This window comes from Chlorocebus sabaeus, chromosome 7 (assembly GCF_047675955.1).
Source record: "Chlorocebus sabaeus isolate Y175 chromosome 7, mChlSab1.0.hap1, whole genome shotgun sequence".
Lineage (NCBI taxonomy): Eukaryota > Metazoa > Chordata > Mammalia > Primates > Cercopithecidae > Chlorocebus > Chlorocebus sabaeus.
In genome coordinates, this window is record NC_132910.1 from 49,845,149 (window position 1) to 49,872,579 (window position 27,431).

Genomic DNA, 27,431 nt, shown 5'->3' on the forward strand with positions numbered 1-27,431 from the left:
GGCTAATTTTTGTATTTTTAGTGGAGATGAGTTTTCACTGTTTCGGCCAGGCTGGTCTCAAACTCCCACCTTGACCTCCCAAAGTGTTGGGATTACAGATATGAACCTCCATGCCCAGCCAATACCGCTTGTTCTGATGTCTACTGTGTCTGACAGTGTAGACACATGAGTTTTCCTTTGATCAGTGTCTGCATGATATATCTTTTAGCAACCTTTTCTTATTATTATTTAATATTCTTAAAGTGGATTAATTATAGACAGCATGGTTGGGTCTTGCTTTTTTACCCAATCTGACCATCTCTCCCTTTAAAGTGACATTTAGATTATATGTATTTAATGTGATCTTTCTGTGGTTGGCTTGAAATCTATCATCTTCCTAGTTGTTTCTTTTTTTCCTCCCACAAAGGTGGGTTTATTTGTGAACCTAGTTCTTTTCTGATAGTCTGAACTGTTCTTTGTTCCTCTTTCCCTCTCTGTCCACAGTCTTTTGGATTCTTCACATTTATCTCCATTACTGGTTTCTTGTGGTTTTTGTTTGTTTTTGAGGTGGAGTCTTGCTCTGCCTCCCAGGCTAGTGTGCTGTGGCACAATCTTGGCTCACTGCAACCTCCATCTCCTAGGTTCAGGTAATTCTCCTGTCTCAGCCTCCTGAATAGCTGGAACTGTAGGTGCACACCACCATGCCCAGCTAATTTTTATATTTTTTAATAGAGATGGGGTTTCACCATATTGGCCAGGCTGACCTCAAACTCCTGACCTGAAATGATCTGCCTGCCTTGGCCTACCAAAGTGCTGAGATTACAGACATGAGCTCCCGTGCCCAGCCCATTATTGGCTTCTTTTGCCTCTTTGTAAGTTTTTAGTGGTTTCCCTGTGGCTTACAATATTTATTCTTAACTTATCACAGTTTATCTTCAAATATTATGTCATATTAGTTTAATAACCTTACTGTATACTTCCAGTTCCTCCCTTCCATCTTTTATGCTTTTGTCTTCTATTTCATTTTTACATATGTTAGAAATCCCAAATACATTGATGTCATTTTTACTTAAAAATTTGACTCATAGTCTTGCTGTGTTGCCTAGGCTGGTGTGTAGTTGTGCAGTCGTGGCTCACTGTAACCTTGAACTCCTGGGCTCAAGTGATTCTCTCATCTCAGCCTTCGGAGTAGCTAGGACTACAAGTACATGCCACAATGCCTGGCTAATTTCTTTTTTTCCTTTTCTTTCATTTTTTTCTTTTGAGTAGAGACAGGTTCTCACTATGTTGCCCAGGATGATCTCAACCTCCTGGCCTCAAGAAATCTTCCTGCCTTGGCCTCCCAAAGTGCTGAGATTATAGGCTTGAGCCACTGTACCTGGCCTGTTTTTACTTTAGACAGTCAATTATCTTCTAAAAATAGGAGAAAAACTGTCTTCTGTTAACATACTTTTATCATTTTCAGTGCACTACATTCTTTGGGTAGATCCAAATTTTTGTCTAGTATACCTCTAACTGAAAAACTTTTACTAACGTTTTTTGCATAACAGGTTTATTGCAATGAATTATCTCTTCTGTTTGCTTGAAGCAATTTTACTTAACCTTACTTATTGGCAGATATTTTCACTGGGTGTAGAACTCTAGGTTGGACTTTAAAGATGTTATTTCATTGTCTTCTAGCTTGCATAGTTTTTGATGAGAAGTCTGCTTTATTTCTTTTTTTTTTCTCTTCTTTTTTTTCCCCCTTCTGGCTGCGTTTAAGATTCTCTCTCTCTCCCCCTTTCTCCCTCCCACCCTTTTTCCCTCTTTTGTTTTCAGCAGCTGGCTATGATAGGTCTAGGTGTGTTTAGTTGCTTTGCTTTGCTTGGAGTTCTCTAAGTCTTAATAGATTTGTAGCATGATGTCTTTCATTTTTGGAAAAATTTTCAGTCATTAACTCTTAAAATATTTTTTCTACCCTGTTCTCTAGCACTTCATGCTCTGAAATTCCAGGTACAGTAGTTCCCCCTTATCCACAAAGGATACATTCTGAGACCCTCAGTGAACACTTGAAACCAAGGGTGGTACCAAATCTGTATATATCATGTCTTTTTTAAATATATTTTCACACTGGTAATAAAGTTAAACCATGAATTAGGCATGGAAAGAGATTAATACAATAACTAATAGAACAGTTATAACCATATGTCAGCATCACTGCTCTTACACTTTGAGGCCATTAAGTAAAATAAGGGTGACTTGAACACAAGCACTGCGATACTGTGACAGCTGATCTGACAGTTACTTAAGTGACTAATGGGCAGGTAGTGTATCTAGCATGAATACACCGGGCAAAGTTGGAGAGTTCATGATTTGAATGGGATGGTGTAAGATTTCTTGTTACTCAGAACAGCATGCAGTTTAAAACTTTATTTTTTTATTTCTGGAATTTTTGTATTATTTTCGTGTTAGCATTGACCATGGGTAACTGAAACTGCAGAAAGTCAAACCATGGATGAAGGGAGACTACTGACTACTATACACTTAGGGTAGACCATTTGCTGTTTTCTTTCCTTCAGGTCTTGGGTGCTCTGGGTTACCCCACTCCTACTTGTTTAGTTTGTTCATGTTTTAGTTTGTGTAATTTCTATTGATCTATGAGTTCACTGAGTCTTTTCTTGGTTTTGTTGAGTCTGCTATTCAACCTGTTGAAATAATTCTTTGTGTTGCTCCTTTCTAGCATTTCCATTTAACTTTCCTATAGTCTCCATTTTTCTCCAAATTTTCACATCTGTTCATGGATATTATTTACTTTTCCACTAGATCCTGTAATATAGTCATCATAGTTACTTTAAAGTCCCTGTATGATAGTTTTAACATCTGGCAACCTGTGAGTTTTGTTGGTTTCATCTTTGGACAGTGAGCTATTTTTTTCTTAAAATGCATCTCAACTTTTTATTGCAGCTGGATATTATTGTAGGAAAACAGATTAACAGTATTTAATCTCTGGAATTGAGCACACTTCCTTTTATTTTAGGGTGTTCGCATACGGTAAAGGTCAGGCCAGTGTAGTCGGGAGTTGAACTAGGTTCACATTTTGTTGTTGCTCACCTTACTTCAGTGCAGTATGTTCTTCAGATTCCTTTAATAGTTAGCTGTTCTTACTTTATGCTTAGAGTATGGGTGCTGGAGGACTTTCCTTAGTGTTCTTGCTTTGCCTTCAGGCTTGGACCCGTTCCTGCACAACTGTGGGCTTTTTCAATGCTCTTGCTCCTCTCCCAGTGGTAAATTGTTGTTAACAAGGAACATTACTATTACAATTAGCCTGTAGAGCAAAATCCCATTTCTAAACAATACCCAATTAAAAAAAAAAAAAAGAAAGAAAGAAACTTAAATATTTCACAATGTTGTATTATATTGTATTATATGAAGTGATGTATTAGTTTCCTAGGGCTGCTGTAACAAAGTACCACAAACCAGGTGGCTTAAAATAAGAGAAGTTTGTTGTTTCACAGTTCCAGAGGTTATAAGTCTGAAATCAAGATGCTCACCAGGACATGCCTCCCTCTGAAACCTATAGGGGAGGAGGACATTTTTGCCTCTTCATAGTGTCTGGTGGCCCCAGGTGTTCTTTGGCTTATGGTAGCATAACTGTAATCCCTGTCTCTGTCTTCACTTGGCATTCTCTGTGCATCTCCCTCCTCTTGTAAGGACACAAGTCATATTGAATTAAAGATCTGCGCTACTCCAGTAGGACCTCACCTTAACTAATTATATCTACAATGATCCTGTGTCCAAATAAGGTCACATGCTGAGGTATTAGGGATTAGAACTTAAACATAGATTGAGGGAGGGCACACAGTTTAACCCATAATAAGTAGAAATGACATCTGTGTCTCCAGAACATTACTCTCATATCAGTAACATCTCCTACAGAAAAAGATACTAAACTACAGAATATAAAAGCCACGCTAAGAATACAGTAACATATTAGAAATATTTTTGATACTTGATTCCTTTTTAATTCAGATAAACTTAAAGATGCAACTCATAAAAATCACATTTTAATATGAAATTTACAAGCTCTATCCCATTTGTCACTAAATTGGAACATTCTTCACACTCAATTCTGGTAAAAAATAATTTAGTCATTTCCTTAACTTGTGATATGATAGTTTTGGGATTTTTCATTAATATTTCTCATTTAGCTTTATAAGACATCTAGATTTTCTAATGTGTGGCTAGTGTACACTGAGAACCAGTGGGCTGAAGTTTAAAATGTAGGACTATAGCCTCAGTTATAAAATCAACGGATATTGACTACAAAGACTGAGAGTAGTATTTGTGTCCTTACATTTAAAATGAATCTAATTTGTCTTACCCATTGCTTTAAAATCCTTGTTCAGAATATATCATACATGTTCAAAATCTATCATAATAAACTGTTTGTTCTTGGAGACTAAAAAGTGGGATACCAGTAGAGTCTAAAGGAAAAACTAATTTTACGAAGTTAAAAGATTATATAATTTGTTCATTTTATTTTTTCTATTTCAATAGGTTTTTGGGGAATAGATAGTGTTCAGTTACATGAATAAGTTCTTTAGTGGTAATTTCTGAGATTGTGGTGCACGCATCACCCGAACAGTGTACACTGTACCGAATGTGTCTTTTATCCCTCACCATGCCCCACTCTTTCCCCCAAGTCCCCAGAGTCCAATGTATCATTCTTAAGCCTTTGCATCTTCATAGCTTAGGTCCCACATGAGTGAGAGCATACAATGTTTGGTTTTCCATTCCTGAGTTACATCACTTAGGATAATAGTCTCCAGTTCCATCCAGGTTGCTGCAAATGCCATTATTTAGTTCCTTTTTATGGCTGAGTAGTATTCCATGATGTATATCTGTATACCACATTTTCTTTGTCTACTCGTTGATTGATAGGCATTTGGGCTGGATCTATATTTTTGCATTTGCAAATTGTGCTGCTATAAACATGCACATGCAAGTATCTTTTTTTGAATAATGACTTCTTTTCCTCTGGGTAGATACCTCGTAGTGGGATTGCTGGATCAAATGGTAGGTCTTCTTTTACTCTTTAAGGAATCTCCACACTGTTTTCCTTGGTGATTATACTAGTTTACATTCCCACCAACACTGTAAGTGTTTTCATTTCACCACATTCACACCAACATCTATTTTTTGATTTTTTGAATGTGGCCATTCATTTAGGAGTGAGGTGGTATCACAGTGTGGTTTTGGTTTGCATTTTCCTGATCATTAGTAATGTTGAACATTTTTTTCATATGCTTCTTGGCTATTTGTATATCTTTTAAGAATTGTCTGTTCATGTCCTTAGCTCACTTTTTGATGGGATTGTTTTTTTCTTACCGATTTCTTTGTAGATTTAGGATGTTAGATCTTTGGTGGGTATATAGATGGTGAAGATTTTCTCCCACTCTGTGAGTTGTCTGTTAACTCTGCTGATTATTTCTCTTGCTGTGCAGAAGTTTTGTTGTTTAATTAAGTCCCATCTATTTATCTTTGGTTTTGTTGCTTTTGGGTTCTTAGTCATGAAGTCTTTGCCTAAGCCAATGTCTAGAAGTGTTTTTTCGACGTTGTCTTGTAGAATCTTTATGGTTTCAGGTCTTAGATTTAAGTATTTGATCCATCTTGAGTTGATTTTTGTATAAAGTAAGAGATGGTTTTATTCTTCTACATGTGGCTTGGCAATTATCCCAGCACCGTTTGTTGAATAGGGTGTCCTTTCCCCACTTTGTTTTTGTTTGCTTTGTCAAAGATCAGCTGGCTATAAGTATTTGGGTTTATTTCTGGGTTCTCTATTCTGTTCCATTGGTCTGTATACCTGTTTTTATACCAGTACCATGCTGTTTTGGTGACTGTGGCCTCATAGTATAGTTTGAAGTCAGGTAATGTGGTGCCTCCAGATTTGTTCTTTTTGCTTAGTCTTGCTTTGGCTGTACAGGCTCTCTATTGGTTCCATATGAATTTTAGGATTGCTTTTTCTAATTCTATGAAGAATGATGATGGTATTTTGATGGAAATTGCATTGAATCTGTAGATTACTTTTGGCAGTATGGTCATTTTCACTACGTTGATTCTGCTCATTCATGAACATGGATGTGTTTCCATTTGTGTCGTCTATGATTTCTTCCCGAAGTGTTTTGTGTTCCTTGTTGAGGTCTTTTACGTCCTTGGTTAAGCATATTCCTAAGTATCTTATTTTTTGCAGGTATTATGAAAGGGGTTGAGTTCTTTATTTGAATATCAGCTTAGTCACTCTTGGTGCATAGGAGAGCTGCTAACTTGTGTACATTAATTTTGTATCCTGAAACGTTGCTGAATTCATATATCAGTTCTAGGAGCTTTCTAGATGAGTCTTTAGGGTTTTCTAGATATGCAATCATATCATCAGCAAACAGTGACAGTTTGACTCCCTCTTTACTAGATTTGGATGCCCTTTATTTTTTCCTTTTGTCTGATTGCTCTGGCTAGGACTTCCAGTGCTATATTGAATAATAGTGGTGAAAGTGGGCATCCTTGTCATGTTCCAGTTCTCAGGGGGAGTACTTTCAACTTTTCCTCATCCAGTACAATATTGGCTGTGGGTTTGTAGTAGATGGGTTTTTATTACCGTAAGGTATGTCCTTTCTATGCCAGTTTGGCTGAGGATTTTAATGAGAAAGGGATGCTGAATTTTTTCAAATGCTTTTTCTGAGTCTATTGAGATGATCATGTGATTTTTTAAAACAAAATCTATGTATTTTAAACATTCTGTATATGTATTATTGATGTGTGTATGGTTTTTTTTTGAGACAGAGTCTCACTCTTGTCACCCAGGCTGGAGTGCAGTGCCGCCATCTCGGCTCACTACAACCTCCACCTCTGAGGTTCAAGCGATTCTGCCTTGGCTTTCCAAGTAGCTGGGACTACAGGTATGTGCCACCACGCCTGTAACTTTTTGTATTTTTAGTAGAGACAGGGTTTCATAATGTGGGCCAGGCTGGTCTCAGACTCCTGATCTCAGGTGATCTGTCCACCTCAGCCTCCCCAAGTGCTGGGATTACAGGCGTGAGCCACCGCGCTCGACCTGATGTGCGTGTGTTAAACCATCCCTGTGTCACTGGTATAGAACCCATTTGATCATGGTGGATTATCTTTTTATAATGCTGTTGGATTCAGTTTCCTAGTGTTTTGTTGAAGATTTTTGCTTCTATGTTCGTCAGGGATATTGGACTGTAGTTTTTGTTTTGTTTTGTTTTGTTTTGTTTTGTTTTGTTTTGTTATGTTCTTCTCTGGTTTTGGTAATAGAGTGATACTGGCTTCAGAGAATGATTTAGGGAGGATTCCTTCTTTTTCTTTTGGAATAATATCAGTAGGATTGGTACCAGTTCTCCTTTGAATATCTGGTAGAATTCAGCTGTGAATCTGTCTGGTCCTGGACTATTTTTGCTGGCAATTTTTAAATTACCATTTCAATCTCACTTTTTGGTTTTGGTCTGTTCAGGGATTCTGTATCTTCCTGGTTTAATCTAGGAGGGTTGTGTATTTCCAGGAACTTATCCATCTGCTCTAGGTCTTCTAGTTTATACGCATAAAGGTGTTCATAATAGCCTTGAATGATCTATTGTATTTCTGTGGTATCAATTGTAATATCTCATTTCATTTCTAATTGAGTTTGTTTTCTTCGTTAACATCGCTAGTGGTCTATCCATTTTATTTATCTTTTCAAAGAACCAGCTTATTGTTTCATTTATCTTTTGTATTTTTTGTTGTTTCATTTAGTTCTGCTCTGATACTGGTTATTTCTCTGCTGGATTTGGGTTTGGTTTGTTCTTGTTTTTCCAGTTCTGTGAGATGTGACCTTATATTTTCTATTTGTGCTGTTTCAGACTTTTTGATGTAAGCATTTAATGTACAAACTTTCCTCTTAGCACCACTTTTGCTATCTCTCTGAAGTTTTAATAGGTTGTGTCACTATTATCGTTCAGTTCAAAGAATTTTTAAATTTCTACCTTGACTTCATTGTTGACCCAGTGGTCATTCAGGAGCGGGTTATTTAATATCCATGTATTTGCATGGTTTTGAAGATTGTTTTTGGAATTGATTTCCAATTTTATTTCACTGTGGTCTAAGAGAGTCCTTGATATAATTTCAGTTTTCTTAAATTTACTGTGACTTGTTTTGTGGCCTATCATATGATCTGTCTTGGAGAATGTTCCATGTATTGATGAATAGAATGTATATTCTGCAGTTGTTGGGTAGAAGGTTGTATAAATATATTAAGTTCATTTGATGTACAATATAGTTTAAGTCCATTGTTTCTTTGTTGACTTTGTCTTGATGACCTGTCTAGTGCTGTCAGTGATGTATTGAAGTCCAATCCCCCAGTGTTATTGTGTTGCTGTCTATCTCCTTTCTTAGGTCTAGTAGTAATTGTTTTATGAATCTTGGAGCACCAGTGTTAGGTGCGTATATATTTAGGATTGTGATTTTTCCTGTTGGACTAGTCCTTTTATTATATAATGTCCTTTTTTGTCTTTAACTGCTCTTGCTTTAAAGTTTGTTTTGTGTGATATAAGAATAACTATTCCTGCTCACTTTTGGTGTCCATTTGCATGGAATATCTTTTCCTACCCCTTTAAGTTTATATGAGTCCTTATGTATTAGGTGAATCTCCTGAAGACAGCAGAAACTTGGTTGGTGAATTCTTACCCATTCTGCCAGTCTGTATGTTTTAAGTGAAGCATTTAGGTCATTTACATTCAATGTTAGTATTGAGATGTGAGGTACTATTTTATTCATTGTACTGTTTATTGCCTGAATACCTTTTTTTTTTTTTTTTTTTTTTTTTTTTGCGTTGTGATGTTGTTATATAGGTCCTATAAGAGTTACGCTTTAAGGAAGTTCTGTTGGTGTATTTTGAGTATTTGTTTCAAGACTTAGGGCTCCTTTTAGCAGTTCATGAGTGTTGGTTTGGTAGTGGCAAATTCTCTCAGCATTTGTCTGAAAAAAACTTGTCTTTCCTTCATTTATGAAGCTTAGTTTCACCGGATACAAAATTCTTGGCTGATAATTGTTTTAAGGAGGCTCAAGATAGAACCCCAATCTTGTAGGGTTTCTGCTGAGAAATCTGCTATTAAGATGATAGGTTTTCCTTTATAGGTTACCTGATGCTTTTGCCTCACAGCTCTTAAGAGTCTTTCCTTCATCTTGACTAGATAACCTGATGACTGTGTGCCTATGCAGTGATGTTTTTGTGATAAATTTCCCAGATGTTCTTCGAGCTTCTTGTATTTGGATGTCTAGATCTCTAGCAAGACTGGGAGAGTTTTCCTTAATTATTCCCTCAAATACATTTTCCAAACTTTTAGATTTCTCTTCTTCCTTGGGAATACCAATTACTTTTAGGTTTGGACGTTGAACATAGTCCCAGACTTCTTGGAGGCTTCATTCATTTTTAATTCTTTTTTCTTTGTCTTTGCATTGGTCTAACACAAAAGCCTGTCTTCAAGCTCTGAAGTTCTTCGGCTTGTTCGATTCTATTGTTGATACTTTCCAGTGCAGTTTGCATTTCTCTCACTGAGTCCTTGACTTCCAGAAGTTGTGATTATATTTTTAATTATGCTATTTCACTACTAACCCTTTCATATCCTGTATCATGTTTTTGATTCAAGTTAGACTTCATTTTTATCTGGTGCCTCCTTGATTTCAGCTTAATAATTGAACTTCTGAATTCTTCTGGCAATTCATAGACTTCATCTTGGTTTGGATCCATTGCTGATGAGCTGGTATGATCTTTTGCATGTGTTATAGAACCTTGTTTTGTCATATTACCAGAACCGTTTTTCTAGTTCCATCTCATTTGGGTAGACTATGTCAAATGATTCAAGTGATTCCCCTGCCTGGAGGGAAGAGCTGGGATTCAAGGGCTACTGTACATATACTTTTGTCCCATGGTGTGCTCCCTTGATGTAGTGTTCTCCTCCTACCCCTAGGAATGGGGCTTCCTAAGAGCTGAACCGTAGTGATTATTTTTGCTCTTCTGAGTCTAGCCACCCAGCAGAGCTACTCAGCTCCGGGGTGGCACTGGGGAGTGTCTGCAAACTGTGTGATTTTATGATGTGATTCATCTTCAGGTCTTGCAGCCATGGATACCAGCACCTGCCCTGATAGCAGGGGGGTGAAGTGGACTCTGAGAGTCCTCAGTTGGGTTTTTGTTTAGTGTGCTGGTTTTGTGTTGGTTGGCCTCCAGCCAGGAGGTGGCACTTTTAAGAGCACGTCAACTGCGGTCCTTTAGGGAGGATGCAAACTTGCTTTAGGGACACCTGGTTAAGTATGGTTTTTTGGGCAGTGGGCAGAGCCATAGAGCTCCTAAGATTATGACCTTTGTCTTCAGCTCCCAGGGTGGGTAGAGAAAGACCACCAGGTGGGAGTCAGGGATAGGTGTGTCTGAGCCCAGCCTCTCCTTGGGTGGGGCTTGCTGCGGCTGCTGTGGGGGATGGGGGTGTGGTTCCCAGCCCAATGAAGTTATATCTCCAGGTGGATTATGGCTGCCTCTGCTGAGCCATACAGGTTGCCATGGAAGTTGGGGAAAACTGGCAGTCATGGGCCTGATCCAGCTCCCACACAGCCCACAATCCTAAAGGCTGGTCTCACTCCCACCATCCCCTAACAGCACTGAGTCTATTTCCAGGCAGCTGATGGCCAGAGCTGAGAACTTACCCAAGCCCATGAGCCTCCATGTTGAGAAAGCAAGCAAACTCACAGTTTTTCAGCATTTCAGATAGTCTGCAGTGATGATCCAGTTCCTTCAAAGGGTCTCTCAGTTTTTCTGCTATGTTCCTGCAGTAGTTCTTGGAGGAAAAGTTTATGTTGTGAGTCTCCATGTCTGATTGGGAGCTGCAAGCTAGTCCTGCCTCCTATCTACCTCTTCCCAATATCCATTTTTTGTTGTGCTTCGAAATATTGTTATTTAAAGTGTATTCTTTATAAGTTTTAGAAATTTCTTTCACTCTCAGTGAATGGATTTGTGACTCTCCATGAGTTTTGATATGGATATGAAAATTGTTATTATACTGTGCCACTTTAAGCCCTGAACCGATTATACATGAAATATATCAATCAAATCCTCTGCTTAGTGTACATTTTAGACAGCTATTGTGTGATATAAGTTGGTCTTAATATTTAAGTTACAAATACTCTGAAAAGATTTGTTGGAAAATATACCAACAAGTTTTCACAAGTGAATCTTTAAAGATAGATTCTCAGTTAATGCTAAGAAAGTGCTGTTACCTTGCTTGACTTAATGGCATAAGTAATATACATTTTTTAAAAGTGTGTAGGCCGGGCGCGGTGGCTCACACCTGTAATCCCAGCACTTTGGAAGGCGGAGGCAGGCAGATCACGAGGTCAAGAAATTGAGACCATCCTAGCCAACGTGGTGAAACCCCATCTCTACTACAAATACAAAAATTAGCTGGGGGTTGTGGTGCGTGCCTGTAGTCCCAGCTACTTGGGAGGCTGAGGCAGGAGAATCACTTGAACCCCGGAGGCGGAGGTTGCAGTGAGCCGAGATAGTGCTGCTGCACTCCAGCCTGGCGACAGAGCAAGACTCCGTGTCAGAAAGAAAAAAAAAAAGAGTGTGCAATGAGGGAACATTGAACTAGACTTAGACTTCCCAAGTTGCAATTCAGAATGCTGATATTTAATCATCACCATTTCTTTAAGCAAATTCTTCTCTCTGCATGTATGTGTGTGTGTCACTCTCACAATCCATCTTCAAGGTGAATAGTAATTTATCAATATCTGTCAAAAGCCCCATTCATTAAAAAATTATTGAGTACCTACTATATACTAGGCATTTACCGTCCACAAGGAGGAAACGTAGTAAAATCTAAAGTTAGGATACACTGTAAGACATGCCACAATAGTTAGATTCAGTGGTTGTATTTTAGGTCTTTTCCTCACCCTTGGTGTACCTGATAATAGTGTTTAACATGGTAACATTTTTTTTTCTCATTTGTGAGACATGATAACCATGACACAAATTTTATTGCTGCTTGCTTTTGATTACAGAAGGGTAATGGAAGTGCAGTAACTCTTTAGATTTAAAGCCCTGCTCTTACCTAATGTGAAGAATGATCACACTTGTGCTGGAAACTACTTTGTGTGAAAGATCATCATTAAAGGATTTAATAGGACTTTAAAGAGTGGGCTGCACTTTTTCCAGTGGTTGGATGCTTCATAGTTAAATGAGGAAAATTGAGATGTAAATTATATTTTTGGAAGTGACAGCTCAGGATGCTTCATAGGTTAGCTGTTACGAGAAGAGTGAAAGATGAGCTTACACTTAGGGATACACAAGTTTAGGATAAGGAACCTTTTGAAAATTATTTTTAAGTGAACAATACTCTTGATAATGTAACATGAAGTATAGAGTTAACTATGGAAAACCAATTTATATGGACTTGTGCAATGATAGCTGTTGTATTTAAAAATGATTTGTTATCTAAATACTACTGGAAAAAGTGAGTTGTAAGATACTTCTAAAGATGACTTATGTCACTGGTTTTGCTAAAGGAACATAATATTATCGTTTATTCCTTTGAATCTTTAAATCCTATTAAATATTTTAATAAAATGCTTTTACTTTGTTTCTCAGGCTGATTTGTCCAAAGAAAGAAAAAAGCTGTATAATCATTCCTATAGTGGTGGTGAATATTTTTTGAACCCAGATCACTATTATTGTAATATATGCTTTGCTTTTCTTCTCATATTTGGTAGTAACATAATTTCTAGTATAGAGATTGTGTTTATGCCTTGCAAACAATTCTCAGTAACACATGAGTTAAAAAGCTATGTTATAGACAATTCGGAGGAGGGGGGTGGAAGGAAAGGAAGAGATGAAAAGCACTGTGACTCTGAAACACAAATAGGTAATTTGCTTTGAATTGTATTGTGTTTTTATTGCTTCAAATTTGTTGAATAAGTTTGTATTTTAATTTATTGAATTTTTGAACATTTACTAGCTTAGTCTGGATAGGAAGCCAGCTTTCATTCACAGTTCATTGCAAATAGGTGCCACATAGTTTCTAAGCCCCAGTTTCCTGGTATATGAAATTCCTAGTATATGAATACAAGGCTTAGTTTAGCTATTCTCTAAGATGTCTTCTTCTAAGTCCTAAGCATACATAATTTATATTTCAAAAGCCCAATTTACTCAGGAATTAGAATAAAAAAATATTCGAGCTTTGCAATTTAGGGATGAGATGTACTATACCTTCACATTATTGAAGGTCTGAACATTTAAATTTGTAATCCTAATGTTCAGTTTTCTGAGACATCATCCACATTGAAATTGCCCATTAATTTAGATAATTTACATCTATGTTATGGAAAACAAACATTTGGAAATTAGATTTCTAACTGAGATTTGACCAGTGTTCTTGGCTGGTTCCTCTAGCTAGTTACTCTGGCAGTATAGGAATTTTCTGTGATCTGATGAGCTGATTAGCATATGGTCCTGTTTTCTGTCTTTATAACAATACAATAAAACTAAGTGGATAAAACTGTTTTGTTTCATTTTAGTGTGGATTTCCTCAAAATTTTTCAAAATTATGAACATAGTATTTCTGAGGTCTTACTATATAATTTGTGTGTGTGTGTATATACCATAAGAAATTACATATTTTAAGTTGTATCATCTAATATGATTCAGCAACAGTAATAAAGATATGACCTAGTTTCAGTTCTTATATTTAGAAAATGAAAATCAAATTGTAACTAACTTCATAGCTATCATTCCTTTGTGAGTCACTTCTTTTGCTGATCTTTGTTCTACACTTCTGTAGCTGAACAGTACAGTCCACGTGGTAGCTAATAGCCAAATTTAGCTACTGAGCAGTTTAAATGTGGCTAGTCTGAGTTGAGATGTAACTGTAAGGGTAGAAAACAAACACTTGGATTTTGAAGATATATTGTGAAGATGATAATACAAAATGTTTTGTTAATTTATTGATTTCCATGTCAGAGTGCTATATATTGAATTGAATAAAATATTACTAAAATTAATTTTTCACCTGTTATTTTTTAATGTGGCTATTAGTAAATTTAAATTACACATGTGGCTCACATTTATGGCTCACACATTTCTCTTGGACCTCTTCTAGAGGGCGGTTATATTTTATATAAGGTGTCATTTAGAATGACACATATTCTTCTTTCAATTTCTTTTCATTCTTATGTTCAAAAGTTAGAAAGTAGTCTAAAGCTATTTATATGTTCCAACAGTTAAGTGACATCTGTTTTATACAATGTAGATGGACACATAATGGAAGTTATGTTTCACCATCACTTGACCACTGTTTGTAATGTTGAATTATATTGGTGTACCCTAGAAGAGAGGGAATAAGGAAAAAAGAAATAAATCAAGCTCCTGGACTATAGGAAATGCCATTAACAAAGACCATAGTACTAATATTCAGGAATTACATATTATGATTTAGAGTTACACCATATGGTTTTCTTTAATAATAGCTATTATCAAAGACATAATATGTTCCCATATGGTTTTCTTCGATAATAGCTGATTTTGAAAACCAATGATAAAAAGTTGTGTTTAGTGATTTTTCAACCTGAAGGACAAAAACTTATACCAATAGAATATCACTTAGTTTCTATTTTTTTCTCTTACACAGCATTGTCATTTGTGAAAGGAGTCAAAGTTTTCACATCATAAACTTCTAGGACACAGGGAAGTTCTGTTAGCTCCTATATGATGCCAATGAGAATAATCTTATTTTGCCTAAAAAGTGATTGTCTCTTTTCCCCATCCCACCCCCATTTCCATGTTTATTTCTTTTGTTTTGTTTTTTCTGAAAAAACATATTTAATGTCCTGCCTAGGTTTATTTTCTATTTATTCACAAAATAAAGAATAACACTGTTATGTTTTGTATTTGAAATTGTAAGGTACATTTCTTTTTTCTTTTATTTTTAATTTAACTCTTTGTTTTACAGATGAGGGCAGAAGTGCAGTTGACCAAGCAGGTGGTGCACAGATTGTAATTGACCATTTAAGGTCACTGTGCAGTTTAACAGATCCCGCCAATGAGAAGCTCTTGACTGTCTTTTGTGGCATGCTGATGAACTATAGCAATGAGAATGGTAAACAAAACTGAAAACTTGCTTTATCTCTGGGGGAAAAATTAAAAATTATCTTTACTATAGTGCAAAACAAAAATATTTGAAAAATGATGAACAAATTATTCATAAGTGGCATATAAAATTAATAATTAGCCAACATTAAATTTCATGTTTCAAAAATGTAAAATGGTTAATTTACTAACTGGGACTAATTTTTGAAGGGCTGCCAGTGTTGATCATTATCAAAAACAAAACTCCACAGCCATATAGTATGATTTAAGCATTCTTACTATGAACATTTTAAAAATAAACAATATTAAAATAGTTTTATGTTCATTATATATATACCAGTAGCTTTAAAATATGAACACTGTTTGCAAAAGTAAAATTATTTTATCTAGATGCTAGGTTTACTTTGAATAATTTTTTAAAACGCTAATAAAATCTGGCTTTAGAAACAAGTTCAGAGCAATTGCAGAGATCTCATTTTAGAAATTTAATAAATTATTGTAAATAGTTTCTTTTCTCTGTAAAACATTTTTAGACCCTAGCAAAAAGTGACATGTCAATAATTTTCAGACAGCCTATATGGTTAATTAAATGAATATAAATCTGTGATATTAAGACTTCACAATACATTTGTGTCACAGAATATCCATTTGTTTGTTTATCATCTTATATGAATCACTGTGTGGATCAGACATTCAAATTTTGTTATGTTCCTGGTATGTAACACAAATAAGGTCTTTCTGTGGTTTGTTTCATAATGGCATTTTAAGTTGTGATATTTTGGCAGAGACGTATTTTATTTGTATATTAGACATGCAGTATTATTCTTTACTTTCATGTGTTCTAGAAACACATGACCCTTTTGCCATATTTTTTTTTCCCCACATTTGATAGTTGTGGGTCCAAAGAAATATTCTCAATAATTAAAAAAAAAAAAGATAAACCTTGACAATAAATGGCTACTGACATTTGGCCCTTGATGTTAGTGACGACAGTGAATGGTAGGGACTATGGTAAATCGAAGAGCCCTTGTCGTATTGAAAGGGGAAAACCACCACTCTTCTCTAGCCAGTTGTTTCTGTATGACGATTTGGCCAAATACTGCCCAGTCTTTTTATTTTGGGGATGGGAGGTGGGGGAGAAAGCTGAAATATCTAGCTTGTTACATGACATCTGAGTTTTAAATGTTGGATGGCATATTTTTAATACTCTAGAAGCTAAACAGAAAGTATCTTCAGGTCTCATCCTGTCCAAGGGCTTTCAGTTTTAAGTCTTTGAATTAGGATAATAGCGTTTTTATTGATCAAATGGCTTACCTATTAAACTTGAGCTAATAATAAATGGTAGTCTTCATAGGATTAGTTACATCTATTTTTCCTGTCTTCTGGTGGAATCAATTTTGAAGAGCAAATGCCCTAAATATAAACTTGAGAAACAGAAACGACAGAGCCTGAGAAATCCACAAAATACATACATATTTCCTAAATAATTGAAATTTAACCATAATACACAGGTATCTGAATTGCATTAAGAAATCATTGGTCAGATTTTCATGTTGTTTCCTTTGCTTTTAACTACATTTAGGCTTGGACATTTGAGAAAGTAGGAAGAATGCTAAATGGGAAAAGGTTTTAGAAATATAAATGAAAGAAATTTTATGAAGTTATTCCAGTTTTGGAAGTAGTAGAATTAGTCTTGTTATGCATCTAAACTAGCCGTTAGTTCTTTGAGGAAGCTGTTAAAAAAAATCTGTATAGAAGTATTAATATATCAGATGGCTGGTCTTCAAATGCATCACTATTTCCAATCCAAAGCAGTGATTGAGTCCCTATTATAGTGTATCCCAGTGTGTAGAGAAGTGTTATGATTAACAGCATGTGGAGTGCACAGTCTAACTGTATAATATATATGTGTTTTTTAAAGAGTAGGCTTTTTTCTAGAGCTCAGGCATTCCCAAGAAATAACTTAGAGATTTCAGAAAGCTATATTAACTTTTCTCTGAATATTATTGGACAAATGGTCTTTTTCTTCCATTATTTCAAAAGCTGCAGTTTGAATGCAGCTTTTAAAACTTATCGAATAAAAAAGACATAATCTTGAGTATTTTTAAGAAACAAATGCAAAACTTGTAACTATCATCATCTTTCCTCTACTTCCTTTTTATATTTTGTCTGTCATGAGTGTCTTAGTTTGTGAAGTGATTTCTTTTTCTTCTAATGTGCTTTCACTGAAATTATATCCTTTTTGTTTGTTTGGCATAATTATTAAAGCATCTTTATTGTTATGTCCATTATTTGCTTTCTCTTTTCCTTTAAAGTTATGTTTGAAGACTTAACTATTACATCATCTTTACTGACTTCAGATTGTTTGGTATTGATCATGTGTACCTAGATAAGTCCCTGAAACAAAAGATAACAGCTTTTTGAAACTCAGGAGGCACTTTCTATTAGCACTAATAAGTGAAGTTTCTTTTTATATGTATTTACTATGTAGAACGTCAGTATACAACACTCTGCTAATTTATGAGTAAAATGTTTGAGTGACAAATAGCTTTTTCCTGCTGTAGCAGAAAAGCTAACTGCCCTTGGACCCAATAACTTAAGCCTTATCTGTAGTTAGGACGTTATTGTTCTTTAGCTGTATATATAAAATGTTTTAAATGTGCTGATTAAAAAAAAATACTGGGAGTGTTCACAAAAATCCACCAACATAGTTTCCCTGAAGAGAATATTTTCAAATTATTTATTAGTTCTAAAATTGGAACTTAGAATGTCTTGATTCAGATGCTTCCTGTTCATACAGTAAAACTCAGAGCATATCTACTTTTTAAAGCCATTAAATAGGGAATAAAACAAGTTTCCTAAACACATGCAAGTCATTATATGTTATGAAAATACTCAGTAAAGTCATTTTTGTACCATTTGCTAAAGCTGTATATGATTCATAATTTATCAGTTTCAAAAGTTTTAAACTAGCTCAAGACTCCACACTTCCAAGCTGTGAGCTAGATATATACTTTTGTTTCCCTATTGGTGAAGCAGTTAAAACTTAATACTCAGGTAAGTGTAGAATAATCTGAATAGCAAAAGTTATAATTGCTTAGCCAAAGACGTGTATCAATAATATTGTATAAATAAAATAATATTTAAATAACACATAAAACTTTGTTTAGTAAAAATCATTTAAATTCATCCATTTTGGAAAAAATTATACATGTTTTTCACGTGGCGAAAAAGTACTCTTTGATTCTGTGGCTCATGAAAATAGCCTGAATATTTGACAATTATGGCTGTAGAAAAGCATGTTGACAATTTGACATTCAGTTTGAGGGAATGTGTTGAACTTGCTATTTTTTTTTCTTCATTTCATTACAACTTTAATTACTGTATAAACCAAAGAACTCAAACGTTTACTTGTAGGTATTTTAACCTCATTAGTTTCTTATCTGTTTCCTAGCTTTGGTTACCCAATGCCAAAACATTACAGTAATGACTGAAAATTTTGTTCAGTCATCCAGCTGTTTTCAAATATAACACTGTTTTAGCACATAGGATTTTGGAAAATATTCATTGACTTTTCTGTATACTTATTATTGTCTCAAATTTTCATTAGCAAATTCAGTGCTTGGAAGAGAAACATGTTATTGGAATGCATTTGCTTCATTAAGTAAGTTAGAAGCATTACAAACTCTTTCCCACTGTATTAGTTGATGTTCCTTATCTACATATGGTACACGGTGGCAGCAGAAAGGGGCATTGAAAACACACTGGTAGTAACAAGTACCAAATCTGTAATTAAAAATTTCCCATAGGTGATCCACAAACTTGTTGAGTCTGCATATGTACACTTGAATTAATTGCACCTTTGAATAGAAACAAACCAGGGTTCTAAAGCAAAGTGCTAAAGACCAAAACACCACCTTGTTGAGGAATCTATTGATAGTCACCATTGTTGTACGTAGACATAATTAATCAATGAATATTTCATGGAAAGTGTAATTGACGGTTTAACTCTTTCTCTTAGTATAGTTGTGCTAGAGAGACAGAGAGAAGGAAAATTCTATTATAACTCTAAAGAAAGTGGTAAACGATAAGCATTAAACACGAAAGTTACTTATTTTACATAAGCTGTGCCATAAGAGAGAAAAGTAGAGGCAACTGAAAGATGCCATCAGGAAAGGAAAAAGTATCTTCTAAAATTATTAACATATGCAGTCTATGGCTTCTTCATCTGACCTATATTTTATATATACATGTATGATATGTGTATATATGATTTCTACAAATAGAGCCGATTTTTCTAATATTTTAATTACTCCTCATTATTGAAAAACTAATTTCTCTTTTTTTGTAGTTGCTGAAATCTCTCTGAGATACCTACATGGTAATTCTCATATTTATTTGCTGCATAGGCTGATGATAACTAAGCTATGGTTGAAGGGAGGCCATGTATGTAATTTAGGAAATGTAACACCTGTGGTATATTATTGAAGCATGACAATTGAATTTAAATATTAGGCTCATTGTTTAAATTCACTTGTTTAAAAAAGGCCTGTATTTCTTCTCCCCATATTAAAGATTGTTTAATGTGTAATTAACCTTAGCTGCTACTTTCATTTCAGCCAATAGCAACAATTTCTTAGTTCGTGATTAAAAACTAAAAAGCTTGTTGGCCTGAGCTGCATGTTTATCCTTATCTTTCAGTATTTCAATACTTTATTACAGGTGAAAAAGAGCATTTCCTAGATGTTAGATGTTTAGAAGAATGATTGGCTTCACATGAGTGAAGAACTATTTTTAAAGTTTACTGACTATGGTTACAAGCTAATTAATAATGTATATATTTCCTAAATAGTAAAATATTTTTGCCTTACTCTAAGGAAAAAGAACAAAACAAAATTTAAAAGGTAAAATTGTATATTTGCAATTTATTCTTTTGTATCTTATTCAAAGTTTTACTCTCTCAGAGATCCTTGTTCTGATACTGTCTTTTTTTCTTAATAAGACTAATTTTCCATCATACTACCTTACATGTATTTTCTGGGGTGTTTTTCCCCCTCTATTTATGAAGACATGGGAGATGTACATGTAAGTTCACATCTTTTGAAGCCCAGTTTGTCACTTTAAACTCCAGTGAGTTAAATGAAGTGTGTTGAAGACTTACTGGACAGCTGAAAAGTACTTAGGCTTTTTTATTCTTTCTTTATTATACTGATGTTCTTTATTTACTGTTGTTCTCTTTTTAAAAAATTTCTGAATTTTTGCTGTTTTGTCCAACAGCTTTCTAGTCAGTTTGCTGAAGCAGGTTGCTTTCATAAAGTTCTACCACAAGTGTTATTTTAAACAAATTGTTTCACTAAGGAGTAGAGCAGTTAGTTATTCTGGTGCCTCTTGCTAATTCAACCTATTAAATTTGACCAATTAGACCAGGTTAGCTTTTAGTGATAATCTTCCTAGACTATTACTATAATAATGCTGTTAATGAACAGTCTGAGAGCTTGATTTTCAGTAGAGGTGTATCAAATGCACATTTTGGTCTAATTCCACATGGTCAAGTATTGGCATTTATATTCAGCTTCATCTATTAGAGAATGAACTTACGAATGTAAGAAGCTGAAATTTTATCTCAGAAAAATAAATTATTATAGTCTTTTTATAATTTTAGTAGCCTAATACTTAAAATTTGACATTATATTATTACAGGAATAATACTTTCTCAGCATTGTTAACTTCTAGATTGCTCCTGCAATTATGATAGTACATTTAATATCATAATACCACATAGATGCCCACTTAGCTGAGGGCAGTGAAGGGGCAAAATATGTTTGGAGCTCCTCATTCTTTAATATGGTTTTCTCATTTTTATTTGCTTTATGTCTGGATTGAAGATTAATCATAGCCATTATCAAGTATTATTTTCAAGATTTTTCTCATTGTGAAAATTTGAAGTGGAAAAGTTGGTTTTCTGATTTTGATTTCATCCTTACAGGATGTATATCACCATTAATTATTGGTGCATTTTAATATAATAATATACATTTACGTTTCAACTGATAGAATTTCAACATATAAAGCATATAGGCAACTTTTCTCTTTACATGAAATGCTTACCTATATTTAAAACTAAATATTCAGACAGTAACAAATCTGAAAGACCAGCTCTTTACTGTAAGTGTTCCTATGCTAGTTGAAATATGATGATGTGAGGCACATAATCATTGATCATGCACAAAGTTTTAGGTTCCAGAAATGATGTTGAAGTAAGCATTGAGCTGTTTGGCCTTCCAAAAGCTGAGGCTAAAATCAGAGGTAAATAATAGGTTAGAGCCAAATATCTGTATTTGCATGTCTAATTTAGGCCACTTACAAAGTCCATTCAGAGAGGTGCTGAAACCAGAAAAACATCATGTACAAATTAACTTTTATAAAGATTATTAATCCTGTTTTAACTATAAGTGAAATCCAACTAACACTGAACTGCCTATATTGTTTTATTTACCAAAAAAGTTTTTAAGTCCTACTTGAAAAACTAAAAAGTGAAATGCTTTTGGATATACAGATGTATCTTGTTAACAGAATTTGTGCCTTGCAAATAACTTCTGTGCAATTTTAAACTGTAAAATCTAAATTATAATAATGCCCCATGGTAACTAGAAAAGATTTTTTTTAAGCTAATATATTCTTTTGTAAAAGAAGGGATTTCTATGTTTTTAAGCATATGTTTGCAAGATACACATGTTGTGATATGAATTAATTTGACATTAGCTTAATTTGCTGTACAAAAATTCAAGCTTAAATTTATACTTACTGTAGATGTGATCTTTATCTCAGCAGTGCTGTATGAAAGCAGAGACTGGATTGGTTTCTCTTAATAAATGCTGCTTAAGCAACAGCTGGCAGTAGTCCTCTTTAGAAAAAAAGACCACATTTAACTTAAAAGACCAGTTTTTTCCTGAGATGAAAGCGTAGAGTTTTCTTTAATCAGAATAAACATATCTATAGAATTTTTTTGTAGCAGTATTCATTGTCACAAAAGTTGATCTGTAGCAAATAATTAACCTGGAGTAAATACAGGGAAAAATTATCTACTAGATTAGGGCATAATCACTCTAGTTGTCATTGTATTGAGAACAGTAAATGAGTAAGTTTCTTAATAATAAAATATTTTTACTATCTCTCTTATGATTTTTGCTTTGGCATTTTTTTGTTGTTGCTTCTGTTTTACATCAATCTCATGCATATAATTTTGCCATTTATATTTAAAACTTTTACAAAAGGGAAATTTTGCCATGTAGAGACAATTTTTATTTTCAGAACCCAGAAAGAACTTTAGAATTACCTTTTCTAGTTTTTTATTGTTAGCGTCTAGGAAGAAATATATAAATGTATTGTTTTAAACCTCCAATATTATCAATATCAGTGAATCTTGACTTTTTTTTTTGAAATTTCTATGTATCATTGAAATGTATAATAGGGCTTAAATTAAAACAATAATCTGGGTGCAAAACACATGCATGTTTGATATAAAGAAGGCTTTAAAATAATTGAATTTTAAACACATTTAAATAATCTAGTTTTATATCCTCAACACTAGGTTTAGAATAAAATTCTCCACTTTATAGACATTTGAGCATATAAAGTTTTTAACTACTAATCATCCCCTTGGTAGCCACATTTAAGTCAGTTTACTTTTCAGTGTTAGAACTAAAACTCACTTGAACTTGAAGCTCTACTTCACTATTGTATCATTTCTAATTTTTAATTTTCATATCCTTTTTTGGAAATACAGATAAGTCATTAAGTCAAAGGTAGTTTTCTTCAATCTTTATTATACCCAAATCATTTTTAGCCAATTTGTATTAGAACTTTTCATCAAGAGTTTTATTTGCTTCCTTCACTGTTTCAACTATGCTCAACTCATTTGACTCTAGATGGGATTTTTAATGCAAGCCTGTAAATGGCAATATCATATCATTATACTGTGAATAATATATCTACGTACTAATGTAGAGACTGTATTTTGAATTGTGTTGTCTAGTTTTGACAATTTCATTCTTAAGTTCTGTTTACCAAAAAGCTTAATAATCTTACAATATTGTCTATCTGTAAGAGCCCTAGGAACAAGGTAAACCTGTTATAATCTTCTTAAGAAACTTATTTTTAGTAACTTCAGTTGAGCTACTGGAATTCTCAGCATACTTTTCTGGACCTATAATCTAGTTATACCAATGTTTTAAACATTAAACTTAAAACTCAGGGGGGAAAAGGTTCCTCAACTTGAGATCTTCTCTCCAGATCTCCATTCTTTGGAGTTTCCATGAGTGTGACCTGAAGAACTTGGAACCATTGAAATTCAAAATGTAGGTAGGTAAGTGTTCACACCAGCGCATGCGTTGATTGCCTTATATCTCTTTGTATATGCATCTGTATTGCACCCCCTCAGTGCCTTTCTTCCTCTTCCTCCCCATAGATCATGTAGGGCCTGTGTCATTTTGATATTATGTAATTTTGTAAATCTGTATTTGGTCAGTATTTGTCTGTGATGTGTGTCAGGAGCAGTCAAAACAGAGTCTTCAGACATTTATGACATTGTGCTGTCTAAAGACTGTCTTTCACACATAAGTGTTTGCTATGTATGGGCCTGGGTTACATTTTTGTGAATTGCTGTGTTTGTTGAGCTCTGATAACATTCCCCTGGAGCTGCTGATATTCACTGAGGGAGGCAGAAGTCATAGTCTTGCAATTGCTTCACTTAGTCTCCCTAATGTATCTAGAGAACAAGAACTATTTCTAGGTCTAAGAATTTCTTCCTGTTTGTCTTTCACTTAAAAGTCATACTCGTGATAACATTTGTGATATCATGGATGTCAGCTGTTATCCTCTGAAACACATTTGCAAGCTTTCTTTGGGCAGTAAACAAAAAAGATAATCAAATGAATCATTTATTTCTGTCAATAAGAATATCAACTTACCATACACAAACAGGACCCCTGCTTAATCTTTTCAAAAAACAACCGCCACCACCTACTGAATTGTAATATCTACATAGTAACTGAAATAGGTAGACTCAATCTGGAATAATCTCTTAGGCTTAAATAGAGTTTCTACTCAAATAAGCAAGATGAGATGTTAGGAGCTTTATTAGTGTAATTTCTCTGAAAATATCAGAGTGCCAAAATCTAGGATTCCTACTAAGCTTTTATCTTATTTTTTTCCTGTTGTCACTTCTGCTAAGCACATCATTGAACTTCAGAATATTTTCCATGTTTCCCACCCACCTCCCAATCTCTTATAAAAATTAGGTAGTCCTGGCAAGCGTGGTGGCTCACACCTGTAATCCCATCACTTTGGGAGGCTGAGGCGGGTGGATCACCTGAGGACAGGAGTTTGAGACCAACCCTGTCTCTACTAAAAATACAAAAATGAGCTAGGCGTGGTGGCAGGCGCCTGTAATCCCAGCTACTCGGGAGGCTGAGGCAAGAGAATTGCTTGACCCTGGGAGGTGGAGGTTGCAGTGAGCTGAGATCACGCCACTGCACTCCAGCCTGAGTGACAGAGCAAGACTTGGGCTCAAAAAAAATGTTTTAAAAATTAGGTAGTCTTTTGACAGTGGTTCTTAAATTTTTGGTCTTATGATTTTTAGATGTCTAAATATTATAGAAGACCTATAAGACTTTTGTTTATGTATTTGGGTTATATCTGTCAATATTTACTGAATTAGAAACTTGAGAAAGTATTTAAAATTATTTAGTATTTCATTTTAAAATAACAAACCCATTGTATGTTAACAGAAATAACATTTTTATGAAAAATATTTTCCCAAAAAAATTGCTGCAAAGACTAGCAGTTTGTTTTACTATCTGTAATGGTGAAGAAAACAATGGCTACGGCCAGGCATGGTGGCTCATGCCTGTAATCCCAGCACTTTGGGAGGCCGAGGCGGGCCGATCACGAGGTCAGGAAATCAAGACCATCCTGGCTAACACGGTGAAACCCCGTCTACCAAAAATACAAAAAAAAGTTAGCCCGGCATGGTGGCAGGCGCCTATAGTCCCAGCTACTCCGGAGGGTGAGGCAGGAGAACAGCATGAACCTGGGAGGCAGAGCTTGCAGTGAGCCGAGATCATGCCACTGCACTCCAGCCTGGGCCACAGAGTGAAACTCCATCTCAAAAAAAGTAAAGAAAACAATGGCTACTAATACAATTTGGTGCCATTGCTGGTGTTCATGCTAAAGTGCCAGCAGTTTTACCTACCATTGCTTTTGAACCATTGGTACAAATGTCAACACAGTGGCAAGAGCAAATAAAATCTTGGCATTTTTATGAAAATAGCTTTGATTGTGTGATCCTCTGAAAGGGTTCCAGGGACACTTTGAGAACCATATTCTAGGATGCCTCTTTGTCCATAAAATGGAAATTTATATCAAGCTGTTTCTGTTAAAGTGTTTTTTTTTTTTCTCTCCTCCTCTGGGCCTTCATTATACAAGTAGAATGGCAGGCCTGCAGTCAGTGTGAACAAATTTTAGAATTATTTGAGTATGATGATTGTTTTAGTTAGCATCATAGAAGTAGATATAAAAGAGAGCACCCAGTTGGTCCACAATGAGTTCATCCAATTGGATGGCTATATATTTCTCTTTTGTGTGGTATGTGTGTTATATGTGAGGATATAATGAATTTGGCTCCTGGGTAGTTATAAAACACATTTTCATGAAGCAACATGATTTTCATGAATTATGGCAGTACCTACAATGTGCCATTTGGCTATGCTAACTTTTTCTCCCAGTCTGCCACAATTTCAAATATTACTGCTTCAATTTGTATGCCAAAGATTGTATTAAGCACTATAACATTTCTTGACTTTTCATCCCTCTTTTACCTGGAACCAAAATTTGTAACATTGTAAAAGCAGTCCAGAAAAGTGATAGATATGCCAAGTTAGCAGAACATGAAGAGCATTATCTTCTAAGTGGTCTTCTTCTGTTATCTTCTTCATAAAATGTGTTATTCCTCTGATGTCCCTGGACTGTTGGATTTTTTATAGTTCGTACCAACAGAACTGAGGGGGTGTTCAGTGATGCTTACATATATGCAGACATACAGTGGAGTTTGACTCACATTCAATGCATGCGCTAGTGCTCACGCTTACATACCCGAAATTTAATGATTCATCAGCTCTGCAGTATTTGACAAAGTAATCAAAATGAATACATTTATAAATAAAAATACTGCTAAAGAACAAGGATCTGCAGAGGTGACCCTCTAATAAAGAGCCCTATCTACTGGTAAGTAACCTAAATAATTTCTAACTTGGAAAGCTCCTTGGTGCATGATTATTACAAATACTATAACCATAATGCAACTATTCTACCAATGTAATATAGATATAACACTATTGTTTAAGTATTTTACCTTTAAGTGTTGTGAATTATTAATTACTAAATTGCATATTCAGAAAAAAAATTTAACATCAAAAGTATAAATACAGATTACTTAGTTGAGTATATTTTAATTCTTATCTCCTTTTAGAGTTCGTAACTTCATTACAAAATTTGAAATTGTTTTATTAGAGTATTTGAACTCTAAACATAAACTCCCATTTTTTTCCATGTTTATTTTTTATTCTTATTTTGGTAATAGGCCCATTTCTATTATAGATGGGCTTCCACAACCAAACCAGATAATTATCTGTAATTAGCCAGTCATCAGTTTTCAGGGACAATAAGCCTCTGTTGACCATCTCTCATACTTCACTCTAAAAGCAGGAATAATTAACAACAAAGACCACCAGGCAGTAATGAACTGGCATATAAGATAGCTCAACTCTGTATGTTCTTTTCTGAAAATCACCCACCTACTTCCTTATCTATAGATTAAGAGCTATAAAGAGTAATAAAAAAAAAAAAAAAAATAGCAGGCCAACCCTGCCAAGGGATTGGAGCTATGAGGAACATGTGTTTTTGTAAGAAAGAGTTTTGTCTTTAGATTGCAAAGAGATAACTTAAAAGAATTTGGGGAAAATTATTAGCTTGAAAATGGCATATCATTTTAAAGAGAAAAAAAATTTTGAAAGAGCATTTCTGTATCTTTGGATGAACCAGTTATGGACAGTTATAGTGTTTTGCATAAACATATGAATTTTTGTATTTCTTTCTTAGCTTATTCTAAAAGGCAGTACTTTTGGTTTTCATTTTGGTTCATTTACCTTCAACTTTGCTACAGGTATTCTATTATTGCCATGAAGAACCCTTGTGGAAATCCAAGGCATGTTTAGTACTTCAAAGTCAATTAGTTTCTTAG

The 27,431-nt window shown here is 34.7% G+C and overlaps 1 protein-coding gene across 7 annotated transcripts in view; it reads left to right on the forward strand.

Annotated features, from left to right (window-relative positions):
* Window positions 1–27,431, forward strand: part of RAP1GDS1 (Rap1 GTPase-GDP dissociation stimulator 1) — a 172,645-nt gene that overhangs the window by 98,065 nt on the left and 47,149 nt on the right. For 5 of the 7 annotated variants that reach the window (XM_007999316.3, XM_007999318.3, XM_007999317.3 and 2 more), the window contains one exon: window positions 14,997–15,143. The exons of the other annotated variants lie outside the window; for them this stretch is intronic. In XM_007999316.3, coding sequence (XP_007997507.1) covers window positions 14,997–15,143 — 147 coding nt within the window. The remainder of the gene's footprint in view (window positions 1–14,996; window positions 15,144–27,431) is intronic. 7 annotated transcript variants of the gene reach the window in all.